The sequence below is a fragment of the Haliotis cracherodii genome, unplaced genomic scaffold (genome assembly GCF_022045235.1).
Source record: "Haliotis cracherodii isolate W230 unplaced genomic scaffold, xgHalCrac1.p SCAF_12, whole genome shotgun sequence".
In the NCBI taxonomy this organism is placed as follows: Eukaryota; Metazoa; Mollusca; class Gastropoda; order Lepetellida; family Haliotidae; genus Haliotis; species Haliotis cracherodii.
In genome coordinates, this window is record NW_027266267.1 from 163669 (window position 1) to 191255 (window position 27587).

At 39.4% G+C, this 27587-nt stretch overlaps 1 protein-coding gene across 1 annotated transcript; it reads right to left on the reverse strand.

Annotated features, from left to right (window-relative positions):
* Positions 1-211: 211 nt before the first annotated feature.
* On the reverse strand, positions 212-26330 carry LOC139458019 (uncharacterized). The gene is made up of 12 exons (XM_071239335.1): positions 26165-26330; positions 25930-26010; positions 24651-24797; positions 23226-23785; positions 22044-22068; positions 18684-18749; positions 7971-8131; positions 6118-6168; positions 5768-5986; positions 5175-5297; positions 3661-3789; positions 212-3077 (listed from the first exon to the last, which is right to left on the reverse strand). The coding sequence occupies exons 1-11, from the start codon at positions 26328-26330 to the stop codon at positions 3703-3705; spliced, it is 1686 nt and encodes a 561-aa protein (XP_071095436.1). The 3' UTR covers positions 212-3077; positions 3661-3702.
* Between the last annotated feature and the right edge of the window lie 1257 nt (positions 26331-27587).

A 27587-nucleotide genomic window follows, 5' to 3' on the forward strand; every position in this document is an offset into this window, starting at 1 on the left:
TTTTGCGCCGGCGACTTTGCGTTGCTAGTCTACTTGCCCGTCGCCCTCACGGTTCCCGACTCCTGTAAGTTTGATGTGGAGTTACCAGTGACCAAAGTGATTTCCGATGCAATTCCCCAATTTGACTTATACCAAATTATAACATTTGGATCTGGGAAAGGAACTCCCCTGCAAACCACGTATCGTTTAAGGTACGACAAAGATCTTGCACTGAGCTAATAAAATTTATTATCACTAAAACTATTCAAGGCAAACATAAAACAACAGCAACAATACATCCCGTGGTACCCATCATATCAAGAAAATATCATTGTTTTTTGGGGTATAACATGCATTTCAAACGTATCTCTAATAAGAATTGATCACTATTGAAAAAAGGATACCATTTAAAGTTGTATTTTTTCATTTTGGTAAATGTAAAAAAGTTTGTCATTGCCACCTTTGTGACAAACACATCTAGCTGGCGTATCTACAGCAACACAACCATAGCAGTAGGCCGTGTATGTAATTAAGTAAACTGACTAAACAATGTTTATAGCTTTTGTAAGTGTTGCATACCGCGAGGACATTATCTCAGAAGCACAGGCATTAAATATCGACAAAAAACATTATTCACTGTACTGTCTTCCCCAAACGTGATTCAGGTTCCAGCAGTCACCAGTTTACCAATCCAACACTGAGGCACAGTCTTGTAAAATATTCGACAAAATTGAGATCCAAGATTTACAAGTTTATTACTTCTGCGCACGCCAGTGTGCATGGATGTATTTGGTAAAAGGCTACAACAAAACAAACAAAGGAATTACCCCTTATGCAATAAGGAAACCACACATGTACGTGGGTACTTATACTACCGTGTGGTGGACTTCATATAAATCCGAATCATCCTAGCACAGCATTAATACTGAAAGAAGCCCCAGAGCAATCATTGTGCCTCAGTAAACATCTATAAAAAAACTATCTGGTGATTTTAAGTGCGCATCATAAAATTTACACGTGGTTTCTGATGCTTCATTACACTAGAATTTTCACATACTGAATACACACAACATATAACATAAGTTACATCCAAAACATATCTAAAAGGTTCTTAACGATATAATTCATAAACTTACACTATGGATGGCTGAAGTTCGACTTGATATAGCATGCAATGCCAAAAACCAATGTGGGGAACCCACGGACCAATGTCACTGTTGCGACCGACGAACGTTCTAAAACTAGCACTTCCGGTCCTAAGCTAAGCGCATGATTAAGAACCACTAAAATAAAAAACATCACTGTTACTTGTAACGACACGTTCACTAAACTATATCAACAATACTCAAGATACGAGTAACACGGCTTATATACGCTGTTGATCTTGATCCCCACACTGTCACTTGTATCAGTGCCTTTAGATCGGGAACGACGGTGGTCAGACGCAAAAATATTGGTCAGGTGGAATCGGGCTTAACGTCGCGTCCAAGATTATTGCAGTTATATATCGCTGTGCATGCACATACATGTGTGTGGCTGCTTGTACTAGTCCGGTCGATTGTCGATTGTTAGTGCAAGCCCATTGAGTGACCATGCCGCAGTTTATACAGTATACTGACTCCGAGCCGACCAGTCCTTGTTTTAGCCCCTTAATGCCGAGCGCCAGTCAATTATAACCTTTAAACGTCTTTGGGTTTGGCGGTTGTATGACGCGGCCGCTTGATCTTCTTCAACTTTCAAGAACAATTTTATGATAACATATGCTTCATAGCGTGTTTTTTTTTTTTGTCTGAACAAATTTAAAGGTGGAAAAACAAAAAAGCTATATTCCAGCACATGACACAAAATATGTTTATATTATATGATGACAATGAAACAAATATTCAATAGAGGGAGGAATTCGGACTAAATCGTTATATATCTGTTGAAAACTAATTATAATGATCAGTTCGTCTCACACTCCATGCCAGAACAGGCATGTAACATATTTCACTGGACAGTTTATCTCTGTTATACTAAACGAAATATAGGGCGAACCGTTTTTCTGTGAACATAATGATTGAAATGGCATTCGCTTATTCCATGTTTTGAGAAGTTTGGCTGGAAGGAATAAGCGGTAACAGCATATCAAGAGAAAATATGTTAATAGCGTAGCATGTTAAAATATAAGCATTTAATAGAACAATAAATGAACATTTGGAGGTTTAGTTCTTCACATTTCTTCTGCCGTCCTATGATGACGTCATATATAGATTTACAGAAGCACGCGATTACATGCTCAGTAGTGTCCATAATTTTTGGAATACACACTAATGGTGGAATTATTTTCGCTTGGTCCAAAACATGCTCCAATGAATATGCTATGAATCACAACTTACAAATACTATGTTTACAGAATGGTAGATAGTTCTGTAATATATTTCAAACTATTTGACGATTTACATATTCGAACATTTAAATATACTTCAGGACTTGTACCCTGAGCACCTATCGCGTATGTAAGGATATGTGTAGCACTGAGCTTTTAATTCAGAACCAGCTTTTTGTTTTGCAAGACTGAAAAACTCAATAGTGCTATTTATATATTCAGTATTTAATCAATTTTTTAAGACATCTTGAGGACAAGTTTTGAGTCTCACCGCGAAGAACACTAGTTTATAATGTACTGAGGATAATTGTGCCTACATATTTATAGACGAGCATGGTTTTACATTCGCAGGGTTCGTATATATATATATATCACAGCGCACAAACATGTCACGACAGCGGATATAAAGAGTGGAACGGCCCAGCCGACTGCTCCGTCCCCATACATGTTCTACTGACGTCTGAAATCATCGCCCCTTCTTGGTCAGCTGCAGTTCTGAGAATTCTGTCAAGAGCTCTCAGGTGAAGCAGCTTCATGTTGGTGTCTGTTTGTGTTTCCCATGCATAATTCACGTGACTGATGGAACATGGTGGGATGCCAGTTTGTTCTGACATCATCTTCACTGCTTCCTGTACTAGAGGTGATTTGTACAGGTTGGGGATGTTTCCTGGGTCCTCGAACTCCGGGTCACACTCATCCAGGTGAATCAGCACCAGGTGGTAGGACAGATCTGAAACACGATACATTTGATTAATACAGGCGGAATTACACAAGTCTCTACTATTTGTATGATTTAATGACCTTCGGAAAACATCCTGGCTCATCCGACTGATCATGTGTGGATACATATTTTCAACAGAGTGTCCTTGACCACTTTCAATCTGAAGTCTCCTTTCTACACTATAGTTTGAATACTGTATGAACGAAACAAGTCATTTCAGAATGATATAACCTGAACAAATTGATCCACTTTTGATGCAAGCATTACATATGACAGGCGTTGATTTTTTTATCTATTATTAAACAAAATTAATGAAACCAAATATACAACATGTTTGAGACATGTGCAAGTGTGATCAAGTAACCTCCAGTGACCGCGTTAAGTCTCACCAGTCTCTCAATCACATTGACCTTGCACTATTCATTATGTTGTTTGGTTTGCAGCAGGAGCAGCATGCTATACAACGAGAAGTAACGACCGAGAAAAATCAGGAAACTTGAGTGAGGTAACACAGTTTCACAAAGGAAAATATTGAAACCCTTTACTGCGACGTACTAATTCACATGGGACATATTCATAGGTTTATACTTACCGCCGTCTCCCCCTAATCGTATGATAGCATCTAGCTGACGTTTTAGTTCTTTACCCAGAGTGATGCCATGATGGAGAACCAGCACAGCACATGACACATCCCTTCGTGCCGTGTGTTGAGATTGCCAGCCTTTCACATCCAGAGTTTTAGTTATTTTGAAACAAACAAATATATATATGCTCTTAAAAAGCTATACATCAGGATTGAACTGGTTTTACTTTTTGAGTTTAGATTTCATAAGTATAATAAATAGTGAAATGTATAGGTAGATTATCACTGTACAATATGCAATGAACATAAACAGGTTGAAAGACGTCCAGGGTAGGTGGAAAGTTGGTAACGATTATGGCCTCCTCGAGCTGTTATCACCGCATGGAAGCGACTGCACATGGATGCAACCAAAGTCCGAATAACAGCCCGGGGGATGTTCTGCCACTCCTGCTCTAGCGCCACAAAAGTTCCTGAAGTGTGATTGAAGTTGACGTAGACGACGATCCAGCACGTCCCACAGATGTTCAATACGGGACCAATTTCGGTAGCGTGGACCATCCTAACAAGAGCTGTCCGGCCTCCGTGATGAATGCCTCCCCACTCTATGACGTTTCCCCGTCCAAAATGATCCACTTGCTGAACGCGTAACGTTCGTTACGACGTCGGTACACAAGCGGCACGTCCAGCAGGGATTCATTTGTGAACAGAACACGTCTCCGTCATGCTTGAGACCATGTGACTCTCTGACGACAACCAATGCAGACGTTCACGGAGCTGATGCGGCGTCAGGATGTTACGCCGCACGGGTCTCCTGACTAAAATACAGGCTGATGACAGACGATTTCGAACAGTCTGATCCGATAGACGACGTAGCTGTGATGAAACTCTCCCGCAGCTGTCGTACACGAAATTTAGCAATCTTGTCCAGGCTTTGTAACGCGAGGTCGTCCTGACCTTGGCCTATGGCGAACGTTGCCTGTGGTGTTGTAACGTCTCCACAAATTAGAGTCTGGTCACAACCATCACCTGCGGCAAATGCTGTTGTGTTTCACCCACTTGCAGTCGGCTGATGGCGTTGTTTCGTTGTGCATAGATGTGGCGTTTTAACGGCTCGTTTTCTGATTTTCTGATGTGTGTGTCAGAAGTTAATGTCCTGACCTTTTAAACCTTGCTGACAGAGGAAGTGTCACGACAGTTCAGAAAATTGCATGCTGCACGTTTAAAGCATTGCAGCTGCGTTTGGGCGAATTGCTCCGTCGCGACGTCACAACATTATGTTTCGGGCAATCTGCATGTTTACTCGATAATTTATTGAAATTTAATGATGACTTTAGAAATTAAATTAAATTTCTACCATACAGAAACGATCGGGTCCGGTGTCATCAAATTTGTGCTTGTACAGTTTCATTTTTTATAGAGTATATGAATCAAAGAAGATTTTGAATAATGATTATGTTAAAGTGTTTACATATCTATTTGTCTACAACTTATCCATTGAGATGAATGCACTATGTCGTGCTTACCAGGTCATCAAAGCGAACGCTTTCAGATGCAATAGCTTCAATATTTTCCGTACTGAAATCACTGGATTCAAATATTCCTGGCATGTGAATAATCGAGTGATCTCCATATCGTGAAGCCTGAAACTGTAAAATAAAGGTTTAAAGATGATTACAGTCGAATCCACTGATACCTTTCACACATGCAATGTACATTTCTTGTGAAAACTTCGAGCGTGCAACACTTCGTTATAAAATGAACCAGATTATGATATCTTCGCAATCAGTTGACAAAAGAAAAACATTTTTGATACAGTAACTCTTTTGGTATGGTGGCAAGACAAACATCATTAATGTTGTGTATGGGTTCGAATTCACAGAACTCTTATCAGGAACGTAGAATGCAGGTATATGTTAGTATTTTTGTAAATACGTCCTAGTGATGTAACATGTTATTATACTGTTAATTATTACCTAAGAGATATGTGAACAAAATAACACAATATAGGTTTCGTAGTACGAATATATGTTGATGAAATTAACAAAAGTGTAATCAGTAAGTTAACAGTCAGTAGAATTTTGGATTATTCGAGATTTGTGCCAGGGGAAGTACACACTCTGCTAGTAAGTGAACGGTAGAGGTTTCTATCTGCGAAGTAGTCTGAAGGTGTGTCAGAATCCTTCAGTGCTGATCTCAAGCCATTGCAGAAGGAAGACTTTCCAGCATCACTTGGGTCAAATATAAAGATCTTCGCACGTATCAGCTTCCCTTTCTTGTCATACATGTGTTCAAGAAATTTCCTGCGGAGTCGTTCAGCCTCCTGTATAGTGTGTGACTGAAAGCAAAATAACATGCAAATGTTGAACATGTATTAGTTACACAGAGAGTTCTTCAGCCATCTGCAAGAGTTTTAGTACTATATATTCTAATCTGTTATGTTTCGAACAATTATTTGTCTACTGATACCTGCGATGTCCATCTTCCTCGTTCTGCCCTCTTTGGTCCCCATGGAAAGTACTGAAAATGTAGACCCAAGATGTATAGCTAGGTTGGCTAGGTTGTCAAGTCAGTAGATGTTAACTAGAGTGTAATCATATCTTTCATTCCCTTGTCTCTCGAATACCTTTACCTTCCAGAACCATATAAACTAAAGAACAGAAAAAATGTGAGAGTGTACCTAACATGTTCAAAATACAAAGGAGTATCTACCATAGAGGTTCATTTTTCACAGGAGTATCTACCTTAGAAGTTCACCATTAACAGGAGTATCTACCTTAGAGGTTCACCATTAACGGGAGTATCTACCTTAGAGGTTCACCATTAACAGGAGTATCTACCTTAGAGGTTCACCATTAACAGGAGTATCTACCTTAGAGGTTCACCATTAACAGGAGTATCTACCTTAGAGGTTCACCATTAACAGGAGTATCTACCTTAGAGGCTCACCATTAACAGGAGTATCTACCTTTTACGATTAACAGGAGTATCTGCCTTAGATATTCACCATTAACAGGAATATCTGCCTTAGAGGTTCACCAATAACAGGAGTATCTACCTTAGAGGTTCACCATTAACAGGAGTATCTACCTTAGAGGCTCACCATTAACAGGAGTATCTACCTTAGAGGCTCACCATTGACAGGAGTATCTACCTTAGAGGTTCACCATTAACAGGAGTATCTACCTTAGAGGCTCACCATTAACAGGAGTATCTACCTTAGAGGTTCACCATTAACAGGAGTATCTACCTTAGAGGTTCACCATTAACAGGAGTATCTACCTTAGAGGTTCACCATTAACAGGAGTATCTACCTTAGAGGTTCACCATTAACATGAGTATCTACCTTAGAGGTTCACCATTAAAAGGAGAGTTTACCGATAGGTTCACTATACACAGGAGAGTTTACCTGACATGTTCACTATACACAGGAGAGTTTACCTGATATGTTCATGAGGTACAGGAGAGTGTACCGGACATGTTTACTATATACAGGGGTGTCTACCTCATAGATTCACGGTGTACAGGAGAGTTTACCAGACAGGTTCACTATATACACAACAATTACATGGACAGCCCTACAACAACCCAGTCCTACATATGTAGCTGTGTTTAATGCTGTGACGGATACACTTTGCTAATACTACACGCATGTACATGTTGTATCTGCATGTAAACTCTCCTCACTATTGTGCAATTGATTTCCGACACATGGAAATATGCCTGTGTGCAGCATAACTGGCATTATTGTTATGATTTGGCGATGAAGATGCAACAGTGTAGATACATTTGTACAAAAAAACAATATAGGTATAATATATCATCAATATAAACATAACTACACTTCACGAAGGTGTGCTTTCTTCTGACATAGAGATGCAGTTTGTTCCCTACAAGATCAACACGTCTGAATCCGGATACAACAACATTTGCAAAAGTATTAGTACTTAATGTTATTATCATCATTATTTAATAGGGTGGTAGTGTTTCATATTCTAGTATTTTAAACTTCATGCATCTGGGTAACAAGTTATTTAATGATGTTAATGCATGAATGGATTCCCTACACATCAATAATCATGAAGTCTTGAACAAAAAATGTAAATTTGAGAATTATAAGCAAAGATTCAATACAAGAATACGATGGGAGCGCAACCAGTGGCTATTACGAGTTATGTCCCTTCTATGTCCCTCCTACTGATAAATCAGATTCCACCTCTCATATCACTTGCATTTTCATTTGCTTCAAACAAAATGGCGGCGCCCAGTCAAAACGATCTCGTCTCTAACCAAGATTTATATCGTAGTATGACATGTCTTACCTTGCAACCTTGTGGGGACCCGGGGTCGAATGTATCACCAGCATCACAATGCTGGTTGTAAAAGGTCGGGTAACCAGTTTGCCGTGGGTTGCGTCCCTGTGGCGGCAGCGAAAGGGAGTCTGGTGGTTGAGGGCACTGGCTCAAAGAGTAGCATCCTGTAACTGTATTTGTGATGAGTTGTGTTAGTTCTCAAACAATAATCAGAGAAGTAAGGGAGTTCTTACTTTACTTAGAAAGAGCAGAGGTTATCATGAGGCGTACTGAGAAGTACAGCACCATTCGTCTTCAAATTACAGTTTCCACTCAGATTACAGTTGAAATCCCCTGTTACCTTGACATGTTCACGCCGCTCGGAAAGACCCTGACGTTTTTGCATGAAATCAGAAAGTGAATGTGACAACCATCTCCATGACACTTTTGGAGGAACATACACACAAGCAATAAAGAATTTGGCAGCAAGAAAGGAAATGTATTCTGTACTGCGAGATGACGTTACAACACAGAGCTGGACAATGCTTTTTTAAACACATACATAGAGGTTATCACGCGAGTGTGTTTGGGGATGGTAAATATCCTGCATTAGGAATAAACATTGTATTTAGCGAGCCTTGGCGTGATAACCTCTTTATCATATAATGTCATTCTTTAATTCTGTGCTTCAAAATCACTTTCCCTCTTTCACAAACATTACCGAAACATTGCGAGTTTTCCTGGAATGCGCGCATTAATATTTATTACGTCACAGGGTAAGTGATGTGTCAGTCGGACAGTGACAGTAGCCAATATAGTTCCAACTGAAATCTGTTTCTTATACAGTGGCGAAGCAACATATACGCAAAACAACTATTGTTTTTATTTGCCTTTCGCGGCAATCCATCGGTCTGTCCGCTAGAGTAACTGCCCTTTGTCAAAGGGAAGCTACTCTAACCCTAGTCTATGAGACGTCACGTCCACGGTCAGACGTTGTTGACCGTCGGTCTGTCATAACGTTGAGAAGTGTAGTCAGATGTACACACAGCGACAAAACGAAACAAGGTAACAATTCAAACATATTTGGTTCCAAATGAAACTATTTTAATTTGTGGAGAAGGTTTCAAGCCGCAGAGGTCTACAAGCACATTTATGGATACTGATCCCACTTGGCTAGGCCTCGTGCCCTCGCAAAATTGTTTCGAAATTTATATCTCGAAAGTTGCCAAAACTTATAAAATGCCTTAGCTACGTCACACTTAGACACTGATTTTCAGTATATTAGACTGTTCTTTTGATATTGATAGCAATTATCCCTGTAGTTTATCCAGATTCCCGATGGTTAATTCTGACTCGATCGCCAAATGACGAGGGCGACGCCATGTTTGTTTATAAACAGTGAAAGTAGTCCCTACTTGACCTTTGATATTTGCACTTACAATAGCGGCGTGTCAAGTTAATGTGGGAGGAAAGCCCGAAGTGATGCAGGTCTCAGACGTTTACCACGGGTATGGTGCTGACAAAACTTGAAACATAATCGGGGCGAACCGGAATTCGAACCCACAATCATAGGTTTCTGGCGTGCCCAAGGGACGCAACTCTGCACAGTGAATCGCGGCGCCTTAAGGCGATGGACCACCCGTGCCCCCAAGTATTGAGTGATCATCTCTTGACATATAATTGGACATAGCAATCAAACTGGGCGTAACGTTGACTCACGAATCTTCAGTGGGAGCTCATAATATATTTTGAGACGCTTGTAGATTTATTTGATCAGATGTGGACATGAGAGAATGTTCCTCCTTCCAAGTTCGCTTGGGTTGAACCCTGTCTGACCATTATAATCAGGATCTAGGTGTTCCACAAGGCAAATGCGCCCTTGAACAATTTGAATACTTCACTTCACTTCAGATAACAGGGAAAGGATGAAAACACCCAAACACTTTCATAGCAGGTTTGCGTTCTATGTGTGTGTCCAACCTGAACAGATTAAGCAACACTTGTAACAAATGTGTAGCTTGTGAGAGACTGTCACTGTTTTAACACAGAGTCTGCCTGTCCACTTCGTACCCTGGTCACATCGCACACGTGCAAGGGACAATGTGTCTCTTTGGTTGATTATTGCCTATGTCCATACGTCAGATGTATAATTTTAGTGTGACACGTGCGTCTCATCTTCTACAGAGTTCGGGTTGTACAGGATATGTGGACGCCAAGGCCATATCAGCTCCTGATCATTCCTCCCTTTGTTCCCCATGAGTTCCCTAAGGACGAACCCGAGAGGGAAAATTTCATGATGACGTCATTTGTGAAGTATGACGTCACATCAATGCCATAAACCTTCTTGACCTCTAGTGACTCTTTTAACGACAATAGAAAAAAAAACTTTAATCATCCGATTCATAGACATCCGAATGCCGTCAAACAGACATACAATACATTTGTGTCAACGGTGAGAAAGGAAATGGGCATTTCTTTTCCAACGGGAACTGTACGTATATCATCTGGGAAGGGGGATGGGGGAAGTGAGTGTCGTAAGTGTCATGGTGTACGTAGATTAAGAGAGTTATACAATATATACTAGCCACATAAAGAAACTGTGCACGGAGAAAATATAGATATAAGGGCACACCGTCCACATATGAAATATAGGTTTGAACACAGCAATTATTGGAGACATTCAAACGCTCATGCACGTGCCATGCGATATGACGTCATTGATGGGGGCATATGGACGTGCAATGTGTTACTGCATGTGCATCCTGTGCAGCTGTACACAGCATGTGCAACTCAAAATTCGCTGTCACTTTGGAAAGCATGATCTGTGGTCATTCAAAAGTTCAAAACTTCTCAGGCGCAGACACAAGCATATCACAAGCAAATCATGCCAAGATTGACAGCTGCACAGCGTCATGAAGCCATTGGAATGATCCGAGCGGTAATGAGGCAACAACAGGTGGCAACACATTTTCAATGCCATCGTAACACGTTATCGGCATTGGTGAGGTGTTATCAGAACACAAATGACGTTGCCGACCACCCACGTTCAGGACGTCCCCGAGTAACGACGCCAAGACAGGACAGATGGATTCGACTTACACATCTCCGACACAGGTTCCAAACGGCAGTAACGACGTCCCAGACAATTACAGGACTGCGCCGTATCCATCCCAACACTGTCAGGAATCGTTTACGTCAGTACGGGATTCGACCACGACGCCCTGCCATACGTCCCATCCTGACGCACCGTCATCGCGTAAACCGTCTAAGATGGTGTCGAAATCATGTTCGCCAACCTCGAATATGGTGGAGAAATGTTGTCTTTACAGATGAATCGAGGTTCGGCATTTCCCACAGTGACGGGCGCCAACGTGTCTACCGGCGTTTGGGAGAACGTTATGCACGCAACTGTATTGTGGAAAGGAATCGTTTTAGAGGTGGCTCTGTGATGATTTGGGGTGGAATAACAGCACGGCACCGAACCCCTTTGGTGGTTGTTCAGGGCAATCTCACCGGTGTTGGCTACAGAGATCAGATTCTGAGGCCTGTGGTCATTCCTTTCCTGCAACGTCATGGCCCGGGATTGACATTTCAACAGGACAACGCTCGTCCTCACACGGCTAGGGTCCCAATAGATTTCTTTCACCATAACAATGTCATGTTACTGCCATGGCCTGCAAATTCTCCAGATCTCTCCCCAATAGAGCATGTGTGGGATGAAATGGAGCGCCGTCTGCGTCGTCTTCCACATCCTCCAGATAACGTCCGTGACTTGGGACAGGATTTGAGGAGGATATGGCAGGCCATTCCCGAGGCCTTTCATGCCCATTTGGTGGACTCCATGCGTCGCCGATGCACTGCTGTGATTCCCGCACAGGGTGCTCATACCCGTTATTGACTTTGTGACTTTGTCGTTTGACCCCCTTCTCTATTTTGATCTTCTGACGTCATCGTAACAGATGTTGTTCAGGTCCCGTTCACATTTTCTAATGGTCCGATCATTCAGCTGCTACAGCGTCTGCATCATTTTGTTCTTGCTGTGTTGTATTTCAATCAAGAATATATTTTCTCCGTGCACAGTTTCTTTATGTGGCTAGTATAGTTGTAAGTTTTGTCATTTTTTCCGCAATATTTATATAATAGTTAACTGTGGTAATAGTCTTCATTGTGTTATATTAAGTTAAATGTAAGGTGCTGTATTCAATCAGTCTCACATGTGAAGCTCGCAGCTATCTATAAAATTACATAACATCCTTGGAGCATAGTCAGTATTATCTATCTGTACGTGTCTCAGCCTCTATCGCAATGACCGCTTGTCAAACGTTTGCTGATACGTCCAACTCATATCAATATTTTCGGACTACTTCATCAATTATTATTCAACTTATGGGACATCACTTTGTTAAACTTCTTAGGAAAGCCTTAATCCTTATTCTCTCAAATTTTCTTATCAAGCTGATAATTGAACATGCATTAAATTCGTGACAAGTCAAGGTGTCTAGAGTATATATACTGGCTAGCCCCGGGGGTACATCACTGTCGAGAAATCCCCAATAAAGGAGCTGGCCATAGACACTTTGTTTGGTTTCTTTGAAGGTCAGTCATGTTCACTTTACTATTTCTCAAAATTCATAAGGTAAATTGTTTTAAAATTCGTATCATATGTTGAGCAATATTATCAGCTGTAAAGGTGTTTAAACTTATGTTATTGACCGTGTATAACTGCAAATATGTTAAGTGGGTTGTATCTATTTGACGGACTTATCTGTCAAATGTACAGCATATATTGAATATCAAACATGTTCCGAGTAATCATTTAGTTAATCTTTAGCGATGTACAAATAAGATAGGTTACTCTCTTGTACTTACATAGGTCTGAGCATAATGCATTTGCAACACAGCTTCAGCAAACATGTCTACATTACGAGCAATTCCTAAAATGTACATATATCCATATGTTATACCATTGAGTAATGTGAATGGACATTTGTTAATGGGCCCGTTAACTCAGTGTACGTTGATGCTATCAGATATAGTTTGTTTGCTACGGTAGTTTAGATAAACTATAGATATGGCCTTCAAGTATAACATATACCAGCATAAAACAATAAATGATATATGTTCAGAAGTTACAGCCAACGCATGTTTTTATTTATATTTAAATCTGCGTACATTCGATACCGATATTGGGTTTAACTAGGTTTATATGTAAATAAGACATACCTTATGACAGTCCCATTTAGCAAGGCGTAATCATAATTAGGAGTGGCTGAAAATAAGTGTCACATAAGATTATGTAAGCTTTGTTTACAGGTATCTTTGTAGACTGACTTTAATATTGTTATTTGCAATTGATTGTTTTATCACTTAGCCCATGATACATCGGTATATCATGACATTTACATTCTTATGTATAATCATTGTTCAATATCACGCACTATTGTGGTAACTGCGCATGCTTCTTTCATAGAAACTGTAAATGTTCTATATGACTCTGTACTTTATATGTAAAAATAGTTCTTATTTTAAATGTGAATGGACTGTCGAGAAATACCCAATAAAGGAGCTGGCCATAGACACTGTTTGGTTTCTCTGAAGGTGGTGCCCGATCCCGAGCTATTTCCCCAAGGCTAATTTTAGATATTGTGACGGTTTGAATACGAAAGTGTCAAACCATCATACAAGCTGAAGAGAAAGAGATTCGAATTGATTCTGAAGTGAAACGAGCTAAACGTCGATACAACAGTGACAGGATAGCAGAACTTGTGTGAACGAAATAAGAACGAATTCTGGAAGCAGATCGGGAAAGTTGGTCTGGGACAGAAGAGACTACAGAATATTGCTATGGAGGTGAGGTTACCAGACGGGGCAGTGGGATCTGACTTCGGAGTTGCCACATGTCAAGTATGATTCAGCTCTGAAGTCTGACTTGAAGGTTCGATTCTGTCGAAGTTTATTACCTCCCATTATGTTTCTTCTTCTATATGGAGCTCTCTCCCTGTTCATATAAGGAAAATTAGGTGGGATATATATAAATCAAAATACCAAAGTCGTTTTTCTCCGACGTCATCAAAGACAGATAACCAGCTACGACGTCAACAAAAATTGTGTCAATGTTTAGGTAATTCATTACATTTAATGATAAGGCTGTGCTTCATCAGTGATGGTGCAACATTAGCCAAATTACAGTTACACAATCAGGTGAGTACCATTTCATAATATCTTATGTCTTGTTTCATACATTCACTTATACAGTTTCAATATCGCTGTATGTTTTGAAAAAGTTTGATTCCTTGTGAACAAAACATCACGAAGATATATTGTAAAAGAATGACTAAGTCGTCTTATGATAGTAGTATAACTGTCATGGTAGATTATCAGTTATTAGAAGAATTTAGATTGAAGTTGATTTGTATTATTTTCTTAGAAAATATTTGTTATAAACATGACGTCAGATTATTATCAAGTTGTACGGAAATGTTTATTCATCAGAAGCATAATTTGTTTTGGGTAAACAGTACCTGACTGCCATGTGTGTTTAATGCATGCGCAGACATACTGTATTAAAATAGGAATGCAAAAACAGTCGTTAATGTTATCTATTGGATTTGTTTGAATCAGGTGATGAATCAATGTATAGAAAACACATTCCCCTTGTTCCCCAAAATATATAGATCATGTTGTATGTTTTTATGTATGTATCAACACACAGTAAGTTTGGAATTTAAGTTTTAGAAGTCAGCAAGCCCGTCATCGTTGCCGCCAAAGTTGTCAGTCCTAGATCGATGCTATTATATCGAAATGTTGTTATAGCATGCTAGTTTAGTCATGAGATGGAGGGGAACTAGTTCTTTGATAGTTTTTGCATGGAATGCAGTGTCGTTGATGCACAAGGTAATTTTGTCAGAATGGTATTTTAGCGGGCTATGTAAGTTGTTTAGCGGAACGCGGAGTGGGTCTATGTAGGGAGTAACGTCCCTTGGCTGTCTTGCTCACACAATTCAGACAAGGGACTCGCCGGATGATGAACAATCCTCCCGATAACAACCAACAGATTAACCTCAGAAAGTGATGATTCTGAATGCATAATGCCACATCAGTGTGACTGTAGGTGGTTTTATTATGACACTAATCAAGTCTGAATGAATTTATGCCAAAGCACTGTGACCGACGCTGACTATACAAATCTGAATGACTTTTGTGGTTTACTGCAGAAACATAATTGACTTTGATTTAAACAGTATTTTATTTCCATTAATGTTCAGATTTTACATTAAATAGCATTACAAAATGGAAAATGGATTAGCAAACAGGCCATAATGGCCTATATTAATGTTTCTCCTAATATTGTACATTATACATGTAGATTGTAATGAAGTCTATAGAGCAGACATTAATGAGTAACACAACATGAAATAAAATGGAAAGCAAGATACCAAATGCATTTTATATTCTTAAGTTGACACATAACTTACGTAAAGCGGTTTGTTTCAATGATGTAATTGTGAACTGATTTTATAATGTATTCATTGTCTGAGGAAGATGAATCTTCATTGCCGTGGAGTATAGTATGTATGCTGAGCTGGTTAACAAAAAAGTATTTATCAATTCTAAACTTGGCATAGCGTGGACAAGATAGAAAAAAGTGGAAAGCATCTTCTCTATTTAGGCCACATGGACAGATGGGATTATCAATCAGAAATCTGTCAAATGAATGTGATTTTAAATCACTACAGCTTAGCCTAAGTCTAGATAAAATCACGTGACATTGCCACTGGCCATAACTAGCAAAAGATGTAAAATTTGCAGTAAGCTTAGTTTCTCTAGAAATCAATTGCTTAAACCGAGATAAGGAATCTACATTTCTAATATTAATATCAAGTGCATTCCAAACTTGTATAACAGATGGCAAAAATATTGATTATACTGGGATAAGCGTCCTGTACTGGTCTGGAAGTCATTAGAAGTACGAAGGTTATATCCAGTTATGCTGGATATATTAGGTGGGACCCAGAAAGATAAATATTAAGGAGTTAGCCCATTGACCATTTTGTAAAATATACATAATTTATGGTAATGTCGTCTGTCGGACAGTGAGCATAAACCCGTTTCCCTATAAAGTTTTTTGTGACTGGTTCCTCTTACTGCTCCACATATTGTTCGTAGAGCATCCAAGTGTTAATTTGCTAATAGTTTTACTTGTTCATTATTACAATTATCCCAAATATTATCACAATAATCAAAAACAGGTAAAATAAAAGATTTGTATATGGTTTCGATCGTTCTTCGATTTAGACGGTATTTCAGGCTACGCAGAACAATTAATTCATGGGCTCACTTTACGTACAATATATTCAATGTGTTTGTGCCATTTTACATCTTCCTGGAATACAAGTCCTAGATGTTTATGATCACTTACTTCAGGTATAAGAATATCATTCATTCGCAGAGGTTATTTAGGACTAGGATCAATTTTAGTGAAGATAACATGGCTTCCGTTTTGGAAGGACTAAATTTCACCTGCTATTTACTTGCCCAGTTTGATATACATTCTAAATCACTATTCAATATAGCGGCTGTAGATTCAGGGTCTTCAATAATTAGAAATAAAGATGTATCATCAGCAAAAAGTGTAATATTACTCGTTATCCCATGAGTCAGATCATTAATATAAATAAGGAATAACAGAGGTCCTAAAACTGAGCCGTGTGGCACTCCGGCTAGAACAGGTTTATAATTTGACATATAGCCATTAATTACTGCAGACTGTTGTCTATTACAAAGATAACTTCCAAACCAGTCCAGGAGATTATCCACTATCCCTGTTGACTTTAATTTAACTAATAAGCCTCAGCAATATCACTGGGATGATCAACAACGTTTCCATTAATCATAATAGGAGGGGATTGTGTATTTGAATTTCTATTATGCTGTATGAATTTTTTAATTAAGCGCCACCATGATTTAGTACCACATTCTGAATTAATAGTATCATCTAATTTCAAATCATAAGCGCGCTTAGCTTTCCTAACTTCAGTAATAGCTTTGTTCCATGCTAATCTGAAGCACTCCAAATCAATCTGTAAATTTCTTCTTTTAGCAGTTCTATGCAATCGATTTCTATTCCTCATCAGCTTACGCAAGTGGCCATTCATCCAAGAACAATCCCCTGGTCGTACAACCACTTCTTTTTGGGGTATGTACAGATCTATCAACTGTAATAATTTTGAAGTAAATAGTGAAATAGACATGTCAATATCAGTGTGGTCAATAATACTTCCCCAATCAGTGACAGCAATACAATCACTTAGGCCATCGTAGTCAGCATGGTTATAGTCATATATAATTCGCTTGAAAGATTCCTTACGTGCCTTTCCAAACCTGAGGGAAACGAATACTGGACTATGATCACTGCATAGGAGGAAGAACACCTGATTCATGTACAATGCTATAAACAGTGGTAAAGATGAGATCAAGCAAAGTACTTGTAGTATCAGTTACTCGTGTAGGTTCAGCAACAAGTTGTATGAGGTTGTAAAATAATTGTAAATGTTCAATTTTGCCCAGTATATTAGCATTATAGTCACCTTCTACAATCATTTTATCTGCAGCTTTCGCAAATGATTCATCAATTAAGTCCCAGTAGTAGTTCCTGAGGTCCCCTCTATAGAATGTACCAATCAACAATTTATTATTATTTACAATGACCTCATTGACATAATTGACTTTAGATACTCTTCCTCCATGAAATTCTTCTGAGATTTTACTAAGTTGCTTAGGTCTTGCAAACACCACTGTTTACGTTATGCTAGTTTCTCTTCTTGCTTGATCAAATTTCAATTTGTGATATGTACCAATGAAATGTCATATAATCAATAAGTGAGATATTTTTCCAAAAACATTATTTGTTTTGCTTCATTAGCATAAAGAAATATAATACTGTTCATCCATAACATAGGTGCTGAACAAATATACTATATATACAGCTCACTTAACAAAAGTAGTTCCACGTTAGTAGACAAATGTCATTAATTTTCTTTCTGTACTTTTTTAGGTGTTTTCTATGGATGCCATTAGTCTTATGCACCAATTTGGGACAATTGTATTCTGTTTCATATTCCCATGAAACTACACTGTCCAGATATAACAAGTACTGATGCCGTTCCAAACTAATCTTATAATCTCACCAGGGCAAAATGCCAAGGCACAAAGCCAATGACTTTCCATTTTTTTCTGAGTGAGAATGCTGTTTTGCCACTTTTAGCAATATTGCAACAATATCATGGTGGGTGACACCAGCAATAAGATTCACACATTTGTACCTATGTTTTGAATCGAACTTGTGGACAATGCATGCCCACAGATCTTAGTTTTAGGAGAATATTTACAATAAAATAACACAGAATATTACAACAGCTATCTGATATGCACAGGCTAACATTAATAACTAGAAACAAGACATGAAGAAAATTTGCATCCGGATACCTTCCGGAAACCTTCCAGATACCTTCAGCAACCTTCATATTTCTTGGTATTTTCAAGATAATTTTTTTATGTGCTTCACACTTAAGTGAACAAAATGGGAAGGTTTCCGGAAGGTTTCCAGAAGATGGAAACCTACACTTTTTTGCTGTGATGAACGCTGATGCTGTTCAGGATATTACTTACATGACTTATCGGATGACAGGATTTCCACCACTGTTTTATTTTTCCAGTGTCTTGCCAAGTCGGCGGCTGTCTTACCTGCGTGGTCTTCTCCCTTCTGCATCGTATCAGTCTGTGAGACTCCTGGTTCAGCTTCACCTGACACTGGAGGAGAAAGTATGATACTGACAATATGGACAAAACAAAATCATGTGGAATCTACATTCTAATATAGTCAATCTCCTAAAGCCATTATAGTTTTGTCTCCCTGCTAATAGGCTTGCACATCTCTGATGACGTTTTCCTTTCATGTTGTTTTCTATTCATTACGAACATGCTTCTCCTGCTCTCACTTTGAAAATGAGCAAATCTCAAACAAATAGTAGTAGAACAAATAGTAGGATACACAACTTGATTCAGTGATATTGTGTTCTGTTCTTTTCAAATACACCAGAGGCCAAGTGAAAATCGACAGTAAACGACCTGTGAAATTCAGAGCGAATGTCTCGTTTTCAACGATATTTAATGAATTGAGGATAGATGGGCAGACAGACAGACATGTGTAATTGGTGTATGATGATATACATCAACTAAGCCAGCGAGCCTCACTACCCGATCCCGTTAGTCGCCTCTTACGACAAGCATAGTCGCCTTTTACAGCAAGCATGGGTTGCTGAAGACCTAGTCTACACCGGGCAGCCTAGTGGTTAAAGCGTTCGACCATCACGCCGAAGACTAAGGTTCGATTCCTGACATGTGTACAATGTGTGAAGCCCATTTCTGGTGTCCTCCTCCGTTATATTGCTGGAATGTTGCTAAAAGCGGCGTCAAATCATATTCACTCACTAACCACAATTTTATGATAATAAGTACATATGATGTCACTCTGTGGACTCCCATTTATGTTGTCACAACGTTATGGGCTGACGTCTATGGTTAGAAGATGATAAACATAACGTGTAATGCGAAAAATTGTATGTGATGCTATATCCTCATACGAAGAAGATAGGTGGAAACTGGGAGAGGATCTGGTCTGATACAGGTCAGTTCACTCTTAACTTATACAACATGTATTATGGAAACTAGCACAAACGTATCCTCATAAGATCATAATCGGGGCGAATCCGGGATTCGAACTCATTGCCATCGGATAACATTTTTAAGGGTAAGGCAACAGTGACTCTTGGATATTATTTGGTGGGAATCCAAAGAGAAAAACTGTAACTATTATTTTGAAAGAGCGTGTGATCAGCCTGCATTTGATTATATATGTAATGCATATACTTTGTAATTGTTTTTATGATTAAGATAATTAGTAAGTAGTAGTTTTAACTAGATGATATATGAACATGAAGATGGTCACGCATAGAAGGTTTCGGTTTGCATTCAGGTGTAAAACATATTGAGCAATAATTATAATGTTACAAATCATGTAACTTCATACATACGCATCGAAGATGGCGGCACTTCCGTTTCCGGTGGCGCGCGCATCCAAGATGGCGACATTTCCGTTTCCGGGAGGCGTGCGCACCTCCAAGAGGACGCCACATCAGGTTCCGGGGAGGAGGCGGCCATAACAAGCGCTCGTAGAATATCAAAATATAAAAATTAAAAGAAGCGCACGTTAAATCCTTAATGTCCATTTCTTTCTTTTTTTAAAGGGTAGTCAGGTGACTTTTGGAGGGTAGGCAAAGCAATGGATGCACGCGTTCTTTCGGGAGAGATGGGTGGCCCTGAAAAGGGCCGTTTCAGAGAAGAAGTAGATTACTTCCTCTCCCTCAAAGGGACTGTGCTACAAAGGCACGGATGGTCTGACATCTGTCTCCTGACAGGACACTGACTGGTGTGGCATAGTCGCACGTAGGTGTCCTTCAGGACAATGTTACAGTACATGCCCTGAAATGTGCCATCACGTGCCCTTGTGCCATGCGCATGGACTAGCAGGCACCCTTTGCACTTGTTGCATTGCAATGGAGGAATTTGTTCCAAATCCCAGCGGCACCGTTTGCACAGTGGCAAAGGGTGCGCAACTGAAACCAGCTCCAAATCCCAATTTTCATCATTAGTCTGCATGACGATGATGATCTCATGTAATGCAGTCTGAGTGGCTTCACAAAGCGAACTCACACACACACTGCATTCTATGAAATCAACCATGTATACAACTGTGTCTCTATACAACTGTATGAAGTGCCAGACCGACAGTCACAGTTACATGTACTGCCCTGAAGTGACATGTACCGAGTGCCACACTCAAGGTCACCGCCACTATGTCTGTCCGAAGATAAGCAGTCAAGATAAGCAGAAGACTCCCCAGGGCCCATGTTACAACTGCCAAGTCGCGGGTCATTTCGCTGCAGATTGCCCAGAGCTCAGGCGAAAGAAGACTCCCCAGGGCCCATGATACAACTGCCAAGTCTTTGGTCATTTCGCTGCAGATTGCCCAGATCACAGTCGAAAGAAAACTTCAGCAGCGCCGTCCATGTCGACACAAGTGACACAAGTGCTTCATCTCATAGAAGCCATGTATATCCACGCCCGTGCTCTAAAAGAATGCATCGCACAACTCCATGCATCACACCACGTCTAGGGAAAAGAAAACGGGACAGAAGCCCCTCAAGAAAGCACCCTTCAAAGCGCCAACGACGTCACCAGGCTGAGGAGGAGGAAGAGGTGGAGGATGAAGAAGATAGATCATCTAGCAAAGTGACTAACGCATGGGACATGCTACATGTACTTCATTGTTTTTTTCCAGTTTCCAATCGTTTCCAGCTTACAATCGTTTCCAGTGTTCCAGTTTTCCTACAGTTTCCTGCCGTTTCCAGTTTCCAGTTGTTTTCAGGGCCTCCACCTCCTCCTCCTCCTTCCTCCTCCCCAACCTCCCTGCTACTCCCTCCCCCCCCCCCCCCCCTCCCTCCCTCCCTCCACCACCTCCTCCCTCCACTACCACCACCACCACCACTTTTTTTTTTTAAAAGAAAAAAATGAACATGAAGGATTTTACCTGCGCTTCTTTTAATTATGATATTTTAATATTCTACGAGCGCTTCGTATGGCCGCCTCCTCCCCGGAACCGGATGTGGCGTCCTCTAGGGCCCATCAGACATTCGAAACCTACCCCTTTACTCCAAATGGAATGAAGTTAACTTGATCATATGTATGTGAGGCAAACAACAATGTACTTTTATGTTAATTTAATTTGATGAAACTTAATTTACTGTGGAAATTTGACAGAAAAGAGTGACAAATTCGCTTTGAAAACAGGTATTCTGGTTCCCATATCAATGTAGGACGTGTGATATGAGGAGACAAAGCCAAACTTAAACGGTTTGATGTCCTCTTCAATAAAAAAACAGTTGACAAAAACATATGATATTATATGACTGGACATTGTGATTGTCTCTGACGATTAGGTGTGCATTGTCTTATTACTGTGTGAATTATAAAACTGTTTATCACCTGGGTTTGGGGGGTCCTCTTGAGGCTGTAGTTCAACCGGAATAGAAAACAATTATTAAAAGACGAAACAGCTGTCCATGGTTTTGAGTGAAATGTATAGGTTGAATGTGAGTTGGTCAATCTGAATAATGGAAACACAGATGATGGCGTTTAAGAAATTGTTATGCTGCTGAATTGCAAAATATATGTATGCCATTGTCTGCTATGAAAAAATGACACGTTTCAAGCTCTCTGTTGTCTCATCAAGTTAAAATACATTCATAGTTGTTTCTACCCTTTTTTGACTTCTCCATTAAAATGTATTCTCATCCTGCTTTCCACATTGCACTGTGCATGTCGTAACCTGTAACTAACTGTATATGTTGCTGTTTCAAAATGTCTGCTGACTGATAACTGTTGATTTATTTCAGTGAATCTATACCTTCCTTCACAATTAATTATGTCAAAACAAACATATGCTTTTGTAATGCCTTTGTGACCCGAATTACTGTACAGAATGTGACCAATGTCAATGTATGTTTATGCACGCCAGAAACGTTATCATAACAGCAGCCAACATGAGACATTTAACTGTTGTCAACGGGATCGATGGATACAACCTGACCTACGTTTACATATGCTGTCTTGTGAGTTGTTTTTAAACAACACTAGAAGATATATTTTATAACACTAGATATTGGTGACGCCATCTGCCATGCGATCTCCAAAATCTAAATTGCTCTAGACGAGTGTGACATGTCACTAAGTTTCAGTGCAGTCAGCAAAAGTTGATGATAGGCTGCTATCATTCTGCATGTAATGCAAACACCCCTCAAATTTAAAATTGTTACTGCAACAATACAATTTGCATTTAGTGGCATGAATGATAATCCGCCGTGGCAGGGTTAGTTTTGTTTTGAAAGTCAAAGGCAGCATGGTTTGTGCCTGGTGCAAGATTTTGAGTTCTTTTCTTAATGCGATGTACGTGCACGTGTTTTCCAGAGGTTTTACAATACGAGAATAAAGCTTCAGGATGAACACTATGGATCTTGGATGGATAAGGCTAACTTAAAAAACCCTGGATGTGACAGTCGTTATAATAATGTTAAAGAAAGGACATTAGGTACCAATAGATGGGACAGATGCATTACTTGGGATATTTGTGAGATAAAGACTTAATTAGTGTTGTACGAGATAATTTACCTTCTCCCCTGGTTCACTATAAAGGTCAACCAATGCCTTGGTTATGACTGTGTATCTCTCGGTATCCATGTGGAGGTATCCAGGTAAGGCCTTCCGTCTTGCTACAGTTTCTAAGCGCTCTAGCTTCTCCTTGAACATCTTCTCATCCTTCCACTTGGACGCAGGTACAACTCCATATACGACATCAAGTGACACACCTGTCTTCTCCTTGATGAAACCCATGATGCTTCTCGTCAGTTGGGCATTGTACTCCACTGCATGCTCCTGTTTGCCTCCGTCCTCTACAAATGTCAGGATGTGCAGTGGTTGTGTGGCTCTAATGATAGCCACATCACAGATGGACATGTTAGGTAGTTTGCGACATTCAAACTTGCCAATATGAGCCATCTGATGTGCAATGTAGGCCCAACCATCATGTTGGTATAGAACGTTCTGGATTTCTCTTGAAATCACATCTACATCGTCACCGGGGTTCTGCAATAACTCATCTACTTCGTCACTGGTGTTCTGCAAACTGAGCTCCAAATTCGCCTTTGCAGAGTGGGGAAATATTGTGTGACCTGAAACAATAAAACTATCATTAACATTTTACTGAGTGGATGGGTTGTTGAAAGTAAAAGATGATCAATATTAATATACAATGAGCTACACATCTATAGTAGTCAATCGACACATGACCTTCTGATAAATCCAAGAAAAGGTCTTTCAAAACAAAAAAGAACAGTATGAACCTGTATATATGTTATTTTGTAGAACCATGAATACCTCAGACATTTGTGTGCAAATTAACAGTAATCTAAACACACAAACAACAAGGAATGCCTTAGATAACAGAACTTGTGTGAAACATTGACTACATTAGTTCAGGTTTGGAATTCAATAGCAACAAACTGAATGGAAATCAGAATGCTGGAATTTCAATTATTATTATTAAGTGGGAGAGAAATGATTGAACTCTTTGGACACAATTTGATTCTACAAATGTACAACCAGACACCCGATCACGACCATGTTCAGTTAAACCTAATGATATGAAAACCTAATGAATGTTTAAAAACAATGGAGTCATAGATCTGGACATTGGCAGAACATAAACACACAGTTACAGATGGTAACTTCAACACACGTAACATTAGACGATGATTGTGAAGGACTTTACCTTCTCCTACTAAAATGTCATGATTGTTATATGTTCATGTGTATTCAAATTAGGTCATGTCATACAAAAGTATACGACCATTCAAAGCCGGCACAATAGCAAAGTTAAGGCCTACTGCTACAACCGATCAAACTGATGAATTTAGTTCAGATAACATAATAACATAATCGCAAAGTCTCGGGACCACATATGTTACATTCAGTAGGGATATATATTCCATAATAATTATTCCCCTTAGCTCGTAAGGTATTCTCTAAACAACTTACCAGGATCTGTTGCCCCCTTGAGGTCTGTCTGATTAAGTATTAAGTTTGTTTCGACTTGTTGGTCGCTGATTTCTTCTGTAATCACCTTCAATCTGTTAACAGGATGCTCCAAATGCTTCTTAGCAGATTGGGGAAATATTCTGTGACCTGAAAGAATAAAACTATCATAAACATGGTCACATGGTATGCTTATGTATCATAAAGATAGACCGTTCAAAACAAAAAAACAATCATGGGATATTTAAATGAAACATGAATTCCTCACCGTTTGTGTGGAGATTAACTGTAAGTTACGTGCATAGGAAAGCACTAGACAATCACCCTTGGATTTGTTATGATAATCCTTAATTCCTCCTTGCTCATAAATTATTTTCTAATAAATAAACCGACAAAACCTTTTCCATATTCAATAGAAAACTCTGCATAAAGCACAGTCGATTGTATTATTCCGACTATATCATGAGCATGTGTTTATGAATAACTATCAAATAGTAATGATACCAGGTGTTCACGTAAAGGCAAGCGTATCCTGGCCCACTGGTGGAACCTGTCACAAACACATGCAAAGACAAGTCAATTGTTCACCTGAAATAAACATGGGAACAAATGGTACAAGTCAAAATAGGGAATAGCATCCGTTTTGTCACTGATGCGTCAAATTTGGAAATGTCCTCCTCATGTCTAGCATAAAAGTTTTTTAAAGCTTTACTGAGGCCTTGAATGTTGTAACCATGATCAAACAACTTCTGAGCAAGAGTCGCATGACACTCTTTGAGATCTTGGAAGAAAGAGCATGCTCGATTGTATTTTAAAAGTTACAAAGGCTGAATCTGCTGGAATATTGCTTGACATGAATGGAAAGTTGACTGTTGGATAGTTGAAGTCATCCTTCTTGTCTCCTATAATTCTAGTTCATGTGGGTAAATCAGGGAATTGGCTATTTGATTGTTATTGAACGATGTCAGATCATCGATATACCTGAAGCTTAAGTTAAACTTCATGACTAAATTACCTTGTTGTGACTTGCAGAAACAGAAATTCCGATTCATGTGCATAAAGAAACAGATCCTGGGGATACCTACTTCTTGGCTAAATGTCCTACCAACAAATTCAATATAGATCCTATCAATGAGATGTTAAAAACTGATATAGTCGGAATCGTACAATCAATGTTTTTGGCAGATATTTCTTATGAATATGGAAAGGGTATTGCTGCTTTTATTTATGAACTCATATTTAATTATGACTGACCAGGTAAGATATTCTCTGAACAACTTACCAGGATCTGTTGCCATCTTGAGGGCTGTCTGATCAAGTATTAAGCTGCTTTCGTCTTTGTCAATTGCCATGGAGGGAAAAGCTGATATGGACAAAACATACGTTTGTGAATACAATGATAAACAGGTAGATTATATGTCATGAACATTCATAAACAGTAAATTCAATGACAGAGTTGATGCAAAGAATCTTAACAATGTCCCAAGTGATACACCAATGAAGTTCATGAATAATACCTGCATGAAGGGTCTCCTGGTCATCAGAACTTGACGTGGACTCATTTCCGTGGGAAAACAGGCTCTCTATGATTTCTTCATCAGACTGGTATGGACTTGATCCAAGAGAACTGATGTCATCAGTTGACTCATCGTATATCTTCGGGACTTCCTTCTTATCCCCCATGCTTCAAATGATTTCAAAATAAAGTAAGCATCTAAAAATTGTACAGGTTTACATTAATCTTTGTAACCATACATTTTTGTCCATTCTGCAAATTTGTCCTTTTTCCATCACGTATGTTCTCGGCCCATCACTGTCACAGAACACTACACCTTCAACACACTTCACAGCCACCTCCAGAACAACTTTGTTACGTTCAGTTTGATGATTGTGAAATCTAATAGCAATCAGGTCAGGAGGGACAGCAGTGAACGTGTTCTCACTTCGATTCAATAGTACACAGTCTTGTAGCTTTGCCCTGAGTGTTTCTTCTAATTCTTCCTCGTCCACTATTAACTCAAATCCATGTGCATCTGGAATAATTGTTTTATAGGGGTCAGTTTTCCGTGATTTCTTCTCACCTATTCCAAGATAGCAGGATCCACCATCAGGAATCTTTGACATAGCAGTTAAGTTTTCCTTTAATTTAAGTTGATTCCACAGGTACTTCACAAATGTGTTGGCATTTTGTTGTATCTCGTCAGTGTCCTGGTGTTTAAAGCCTTTTAACTGAATGTGAATATTTTCATGTAACTGTTGATAGTCATTTGGTAGTCCTTTAAGCACAGGCACAAAAGGTGTGCGCAACTTTGATCGCACTGTGAGTAGTTGTTGTGTTGTGGGGTTTACATTCTCGTAATCCTTCCCTAGCTTTGTATTGAAATCTACAGTAGCAACACCTGTGACTGCTTCAATGCGTATGTAAATAAAGTAAGCACTGTCTTCACAGTCGACCAAGATATCATTCAACCACTGACGTCTGTACATGTTGGCGTAGACTTCTCCGGCTTCCAGCAGATCAGTCACTATTCTGCCTACAATCTTGTCAAAGTAGTCCAGACATCTGTCCCAAGGCTTTGTTCCATTTACATGAACCAACAAAACACCACCACCACTGTTGCGTAATGCTGACAGTCTCTTACGAAAATCTTCACGGATACTGTTCTCGTGATACAGTTCCCGCTGTGTGTGCATTAACAGTATCTCATTGTCAGTGCTTTGTTTCCGGTATTTTGTTTTAACATTATCACACAAAGGGCATGTCATGTTTCTCAATAATCTTGTGATATCCCAAACAGCGTTGCATGTCTGTTAACACGTTGGTGTACCCCACACTAGTTTCGTTGTGTTGGATTGTCACATTTCAAAGCAGTGCAGTCTTGTGTCACTCAGGTTTAAACTGATTTTTCTAGCTTGATTCACTCGTCTTACACAATATTC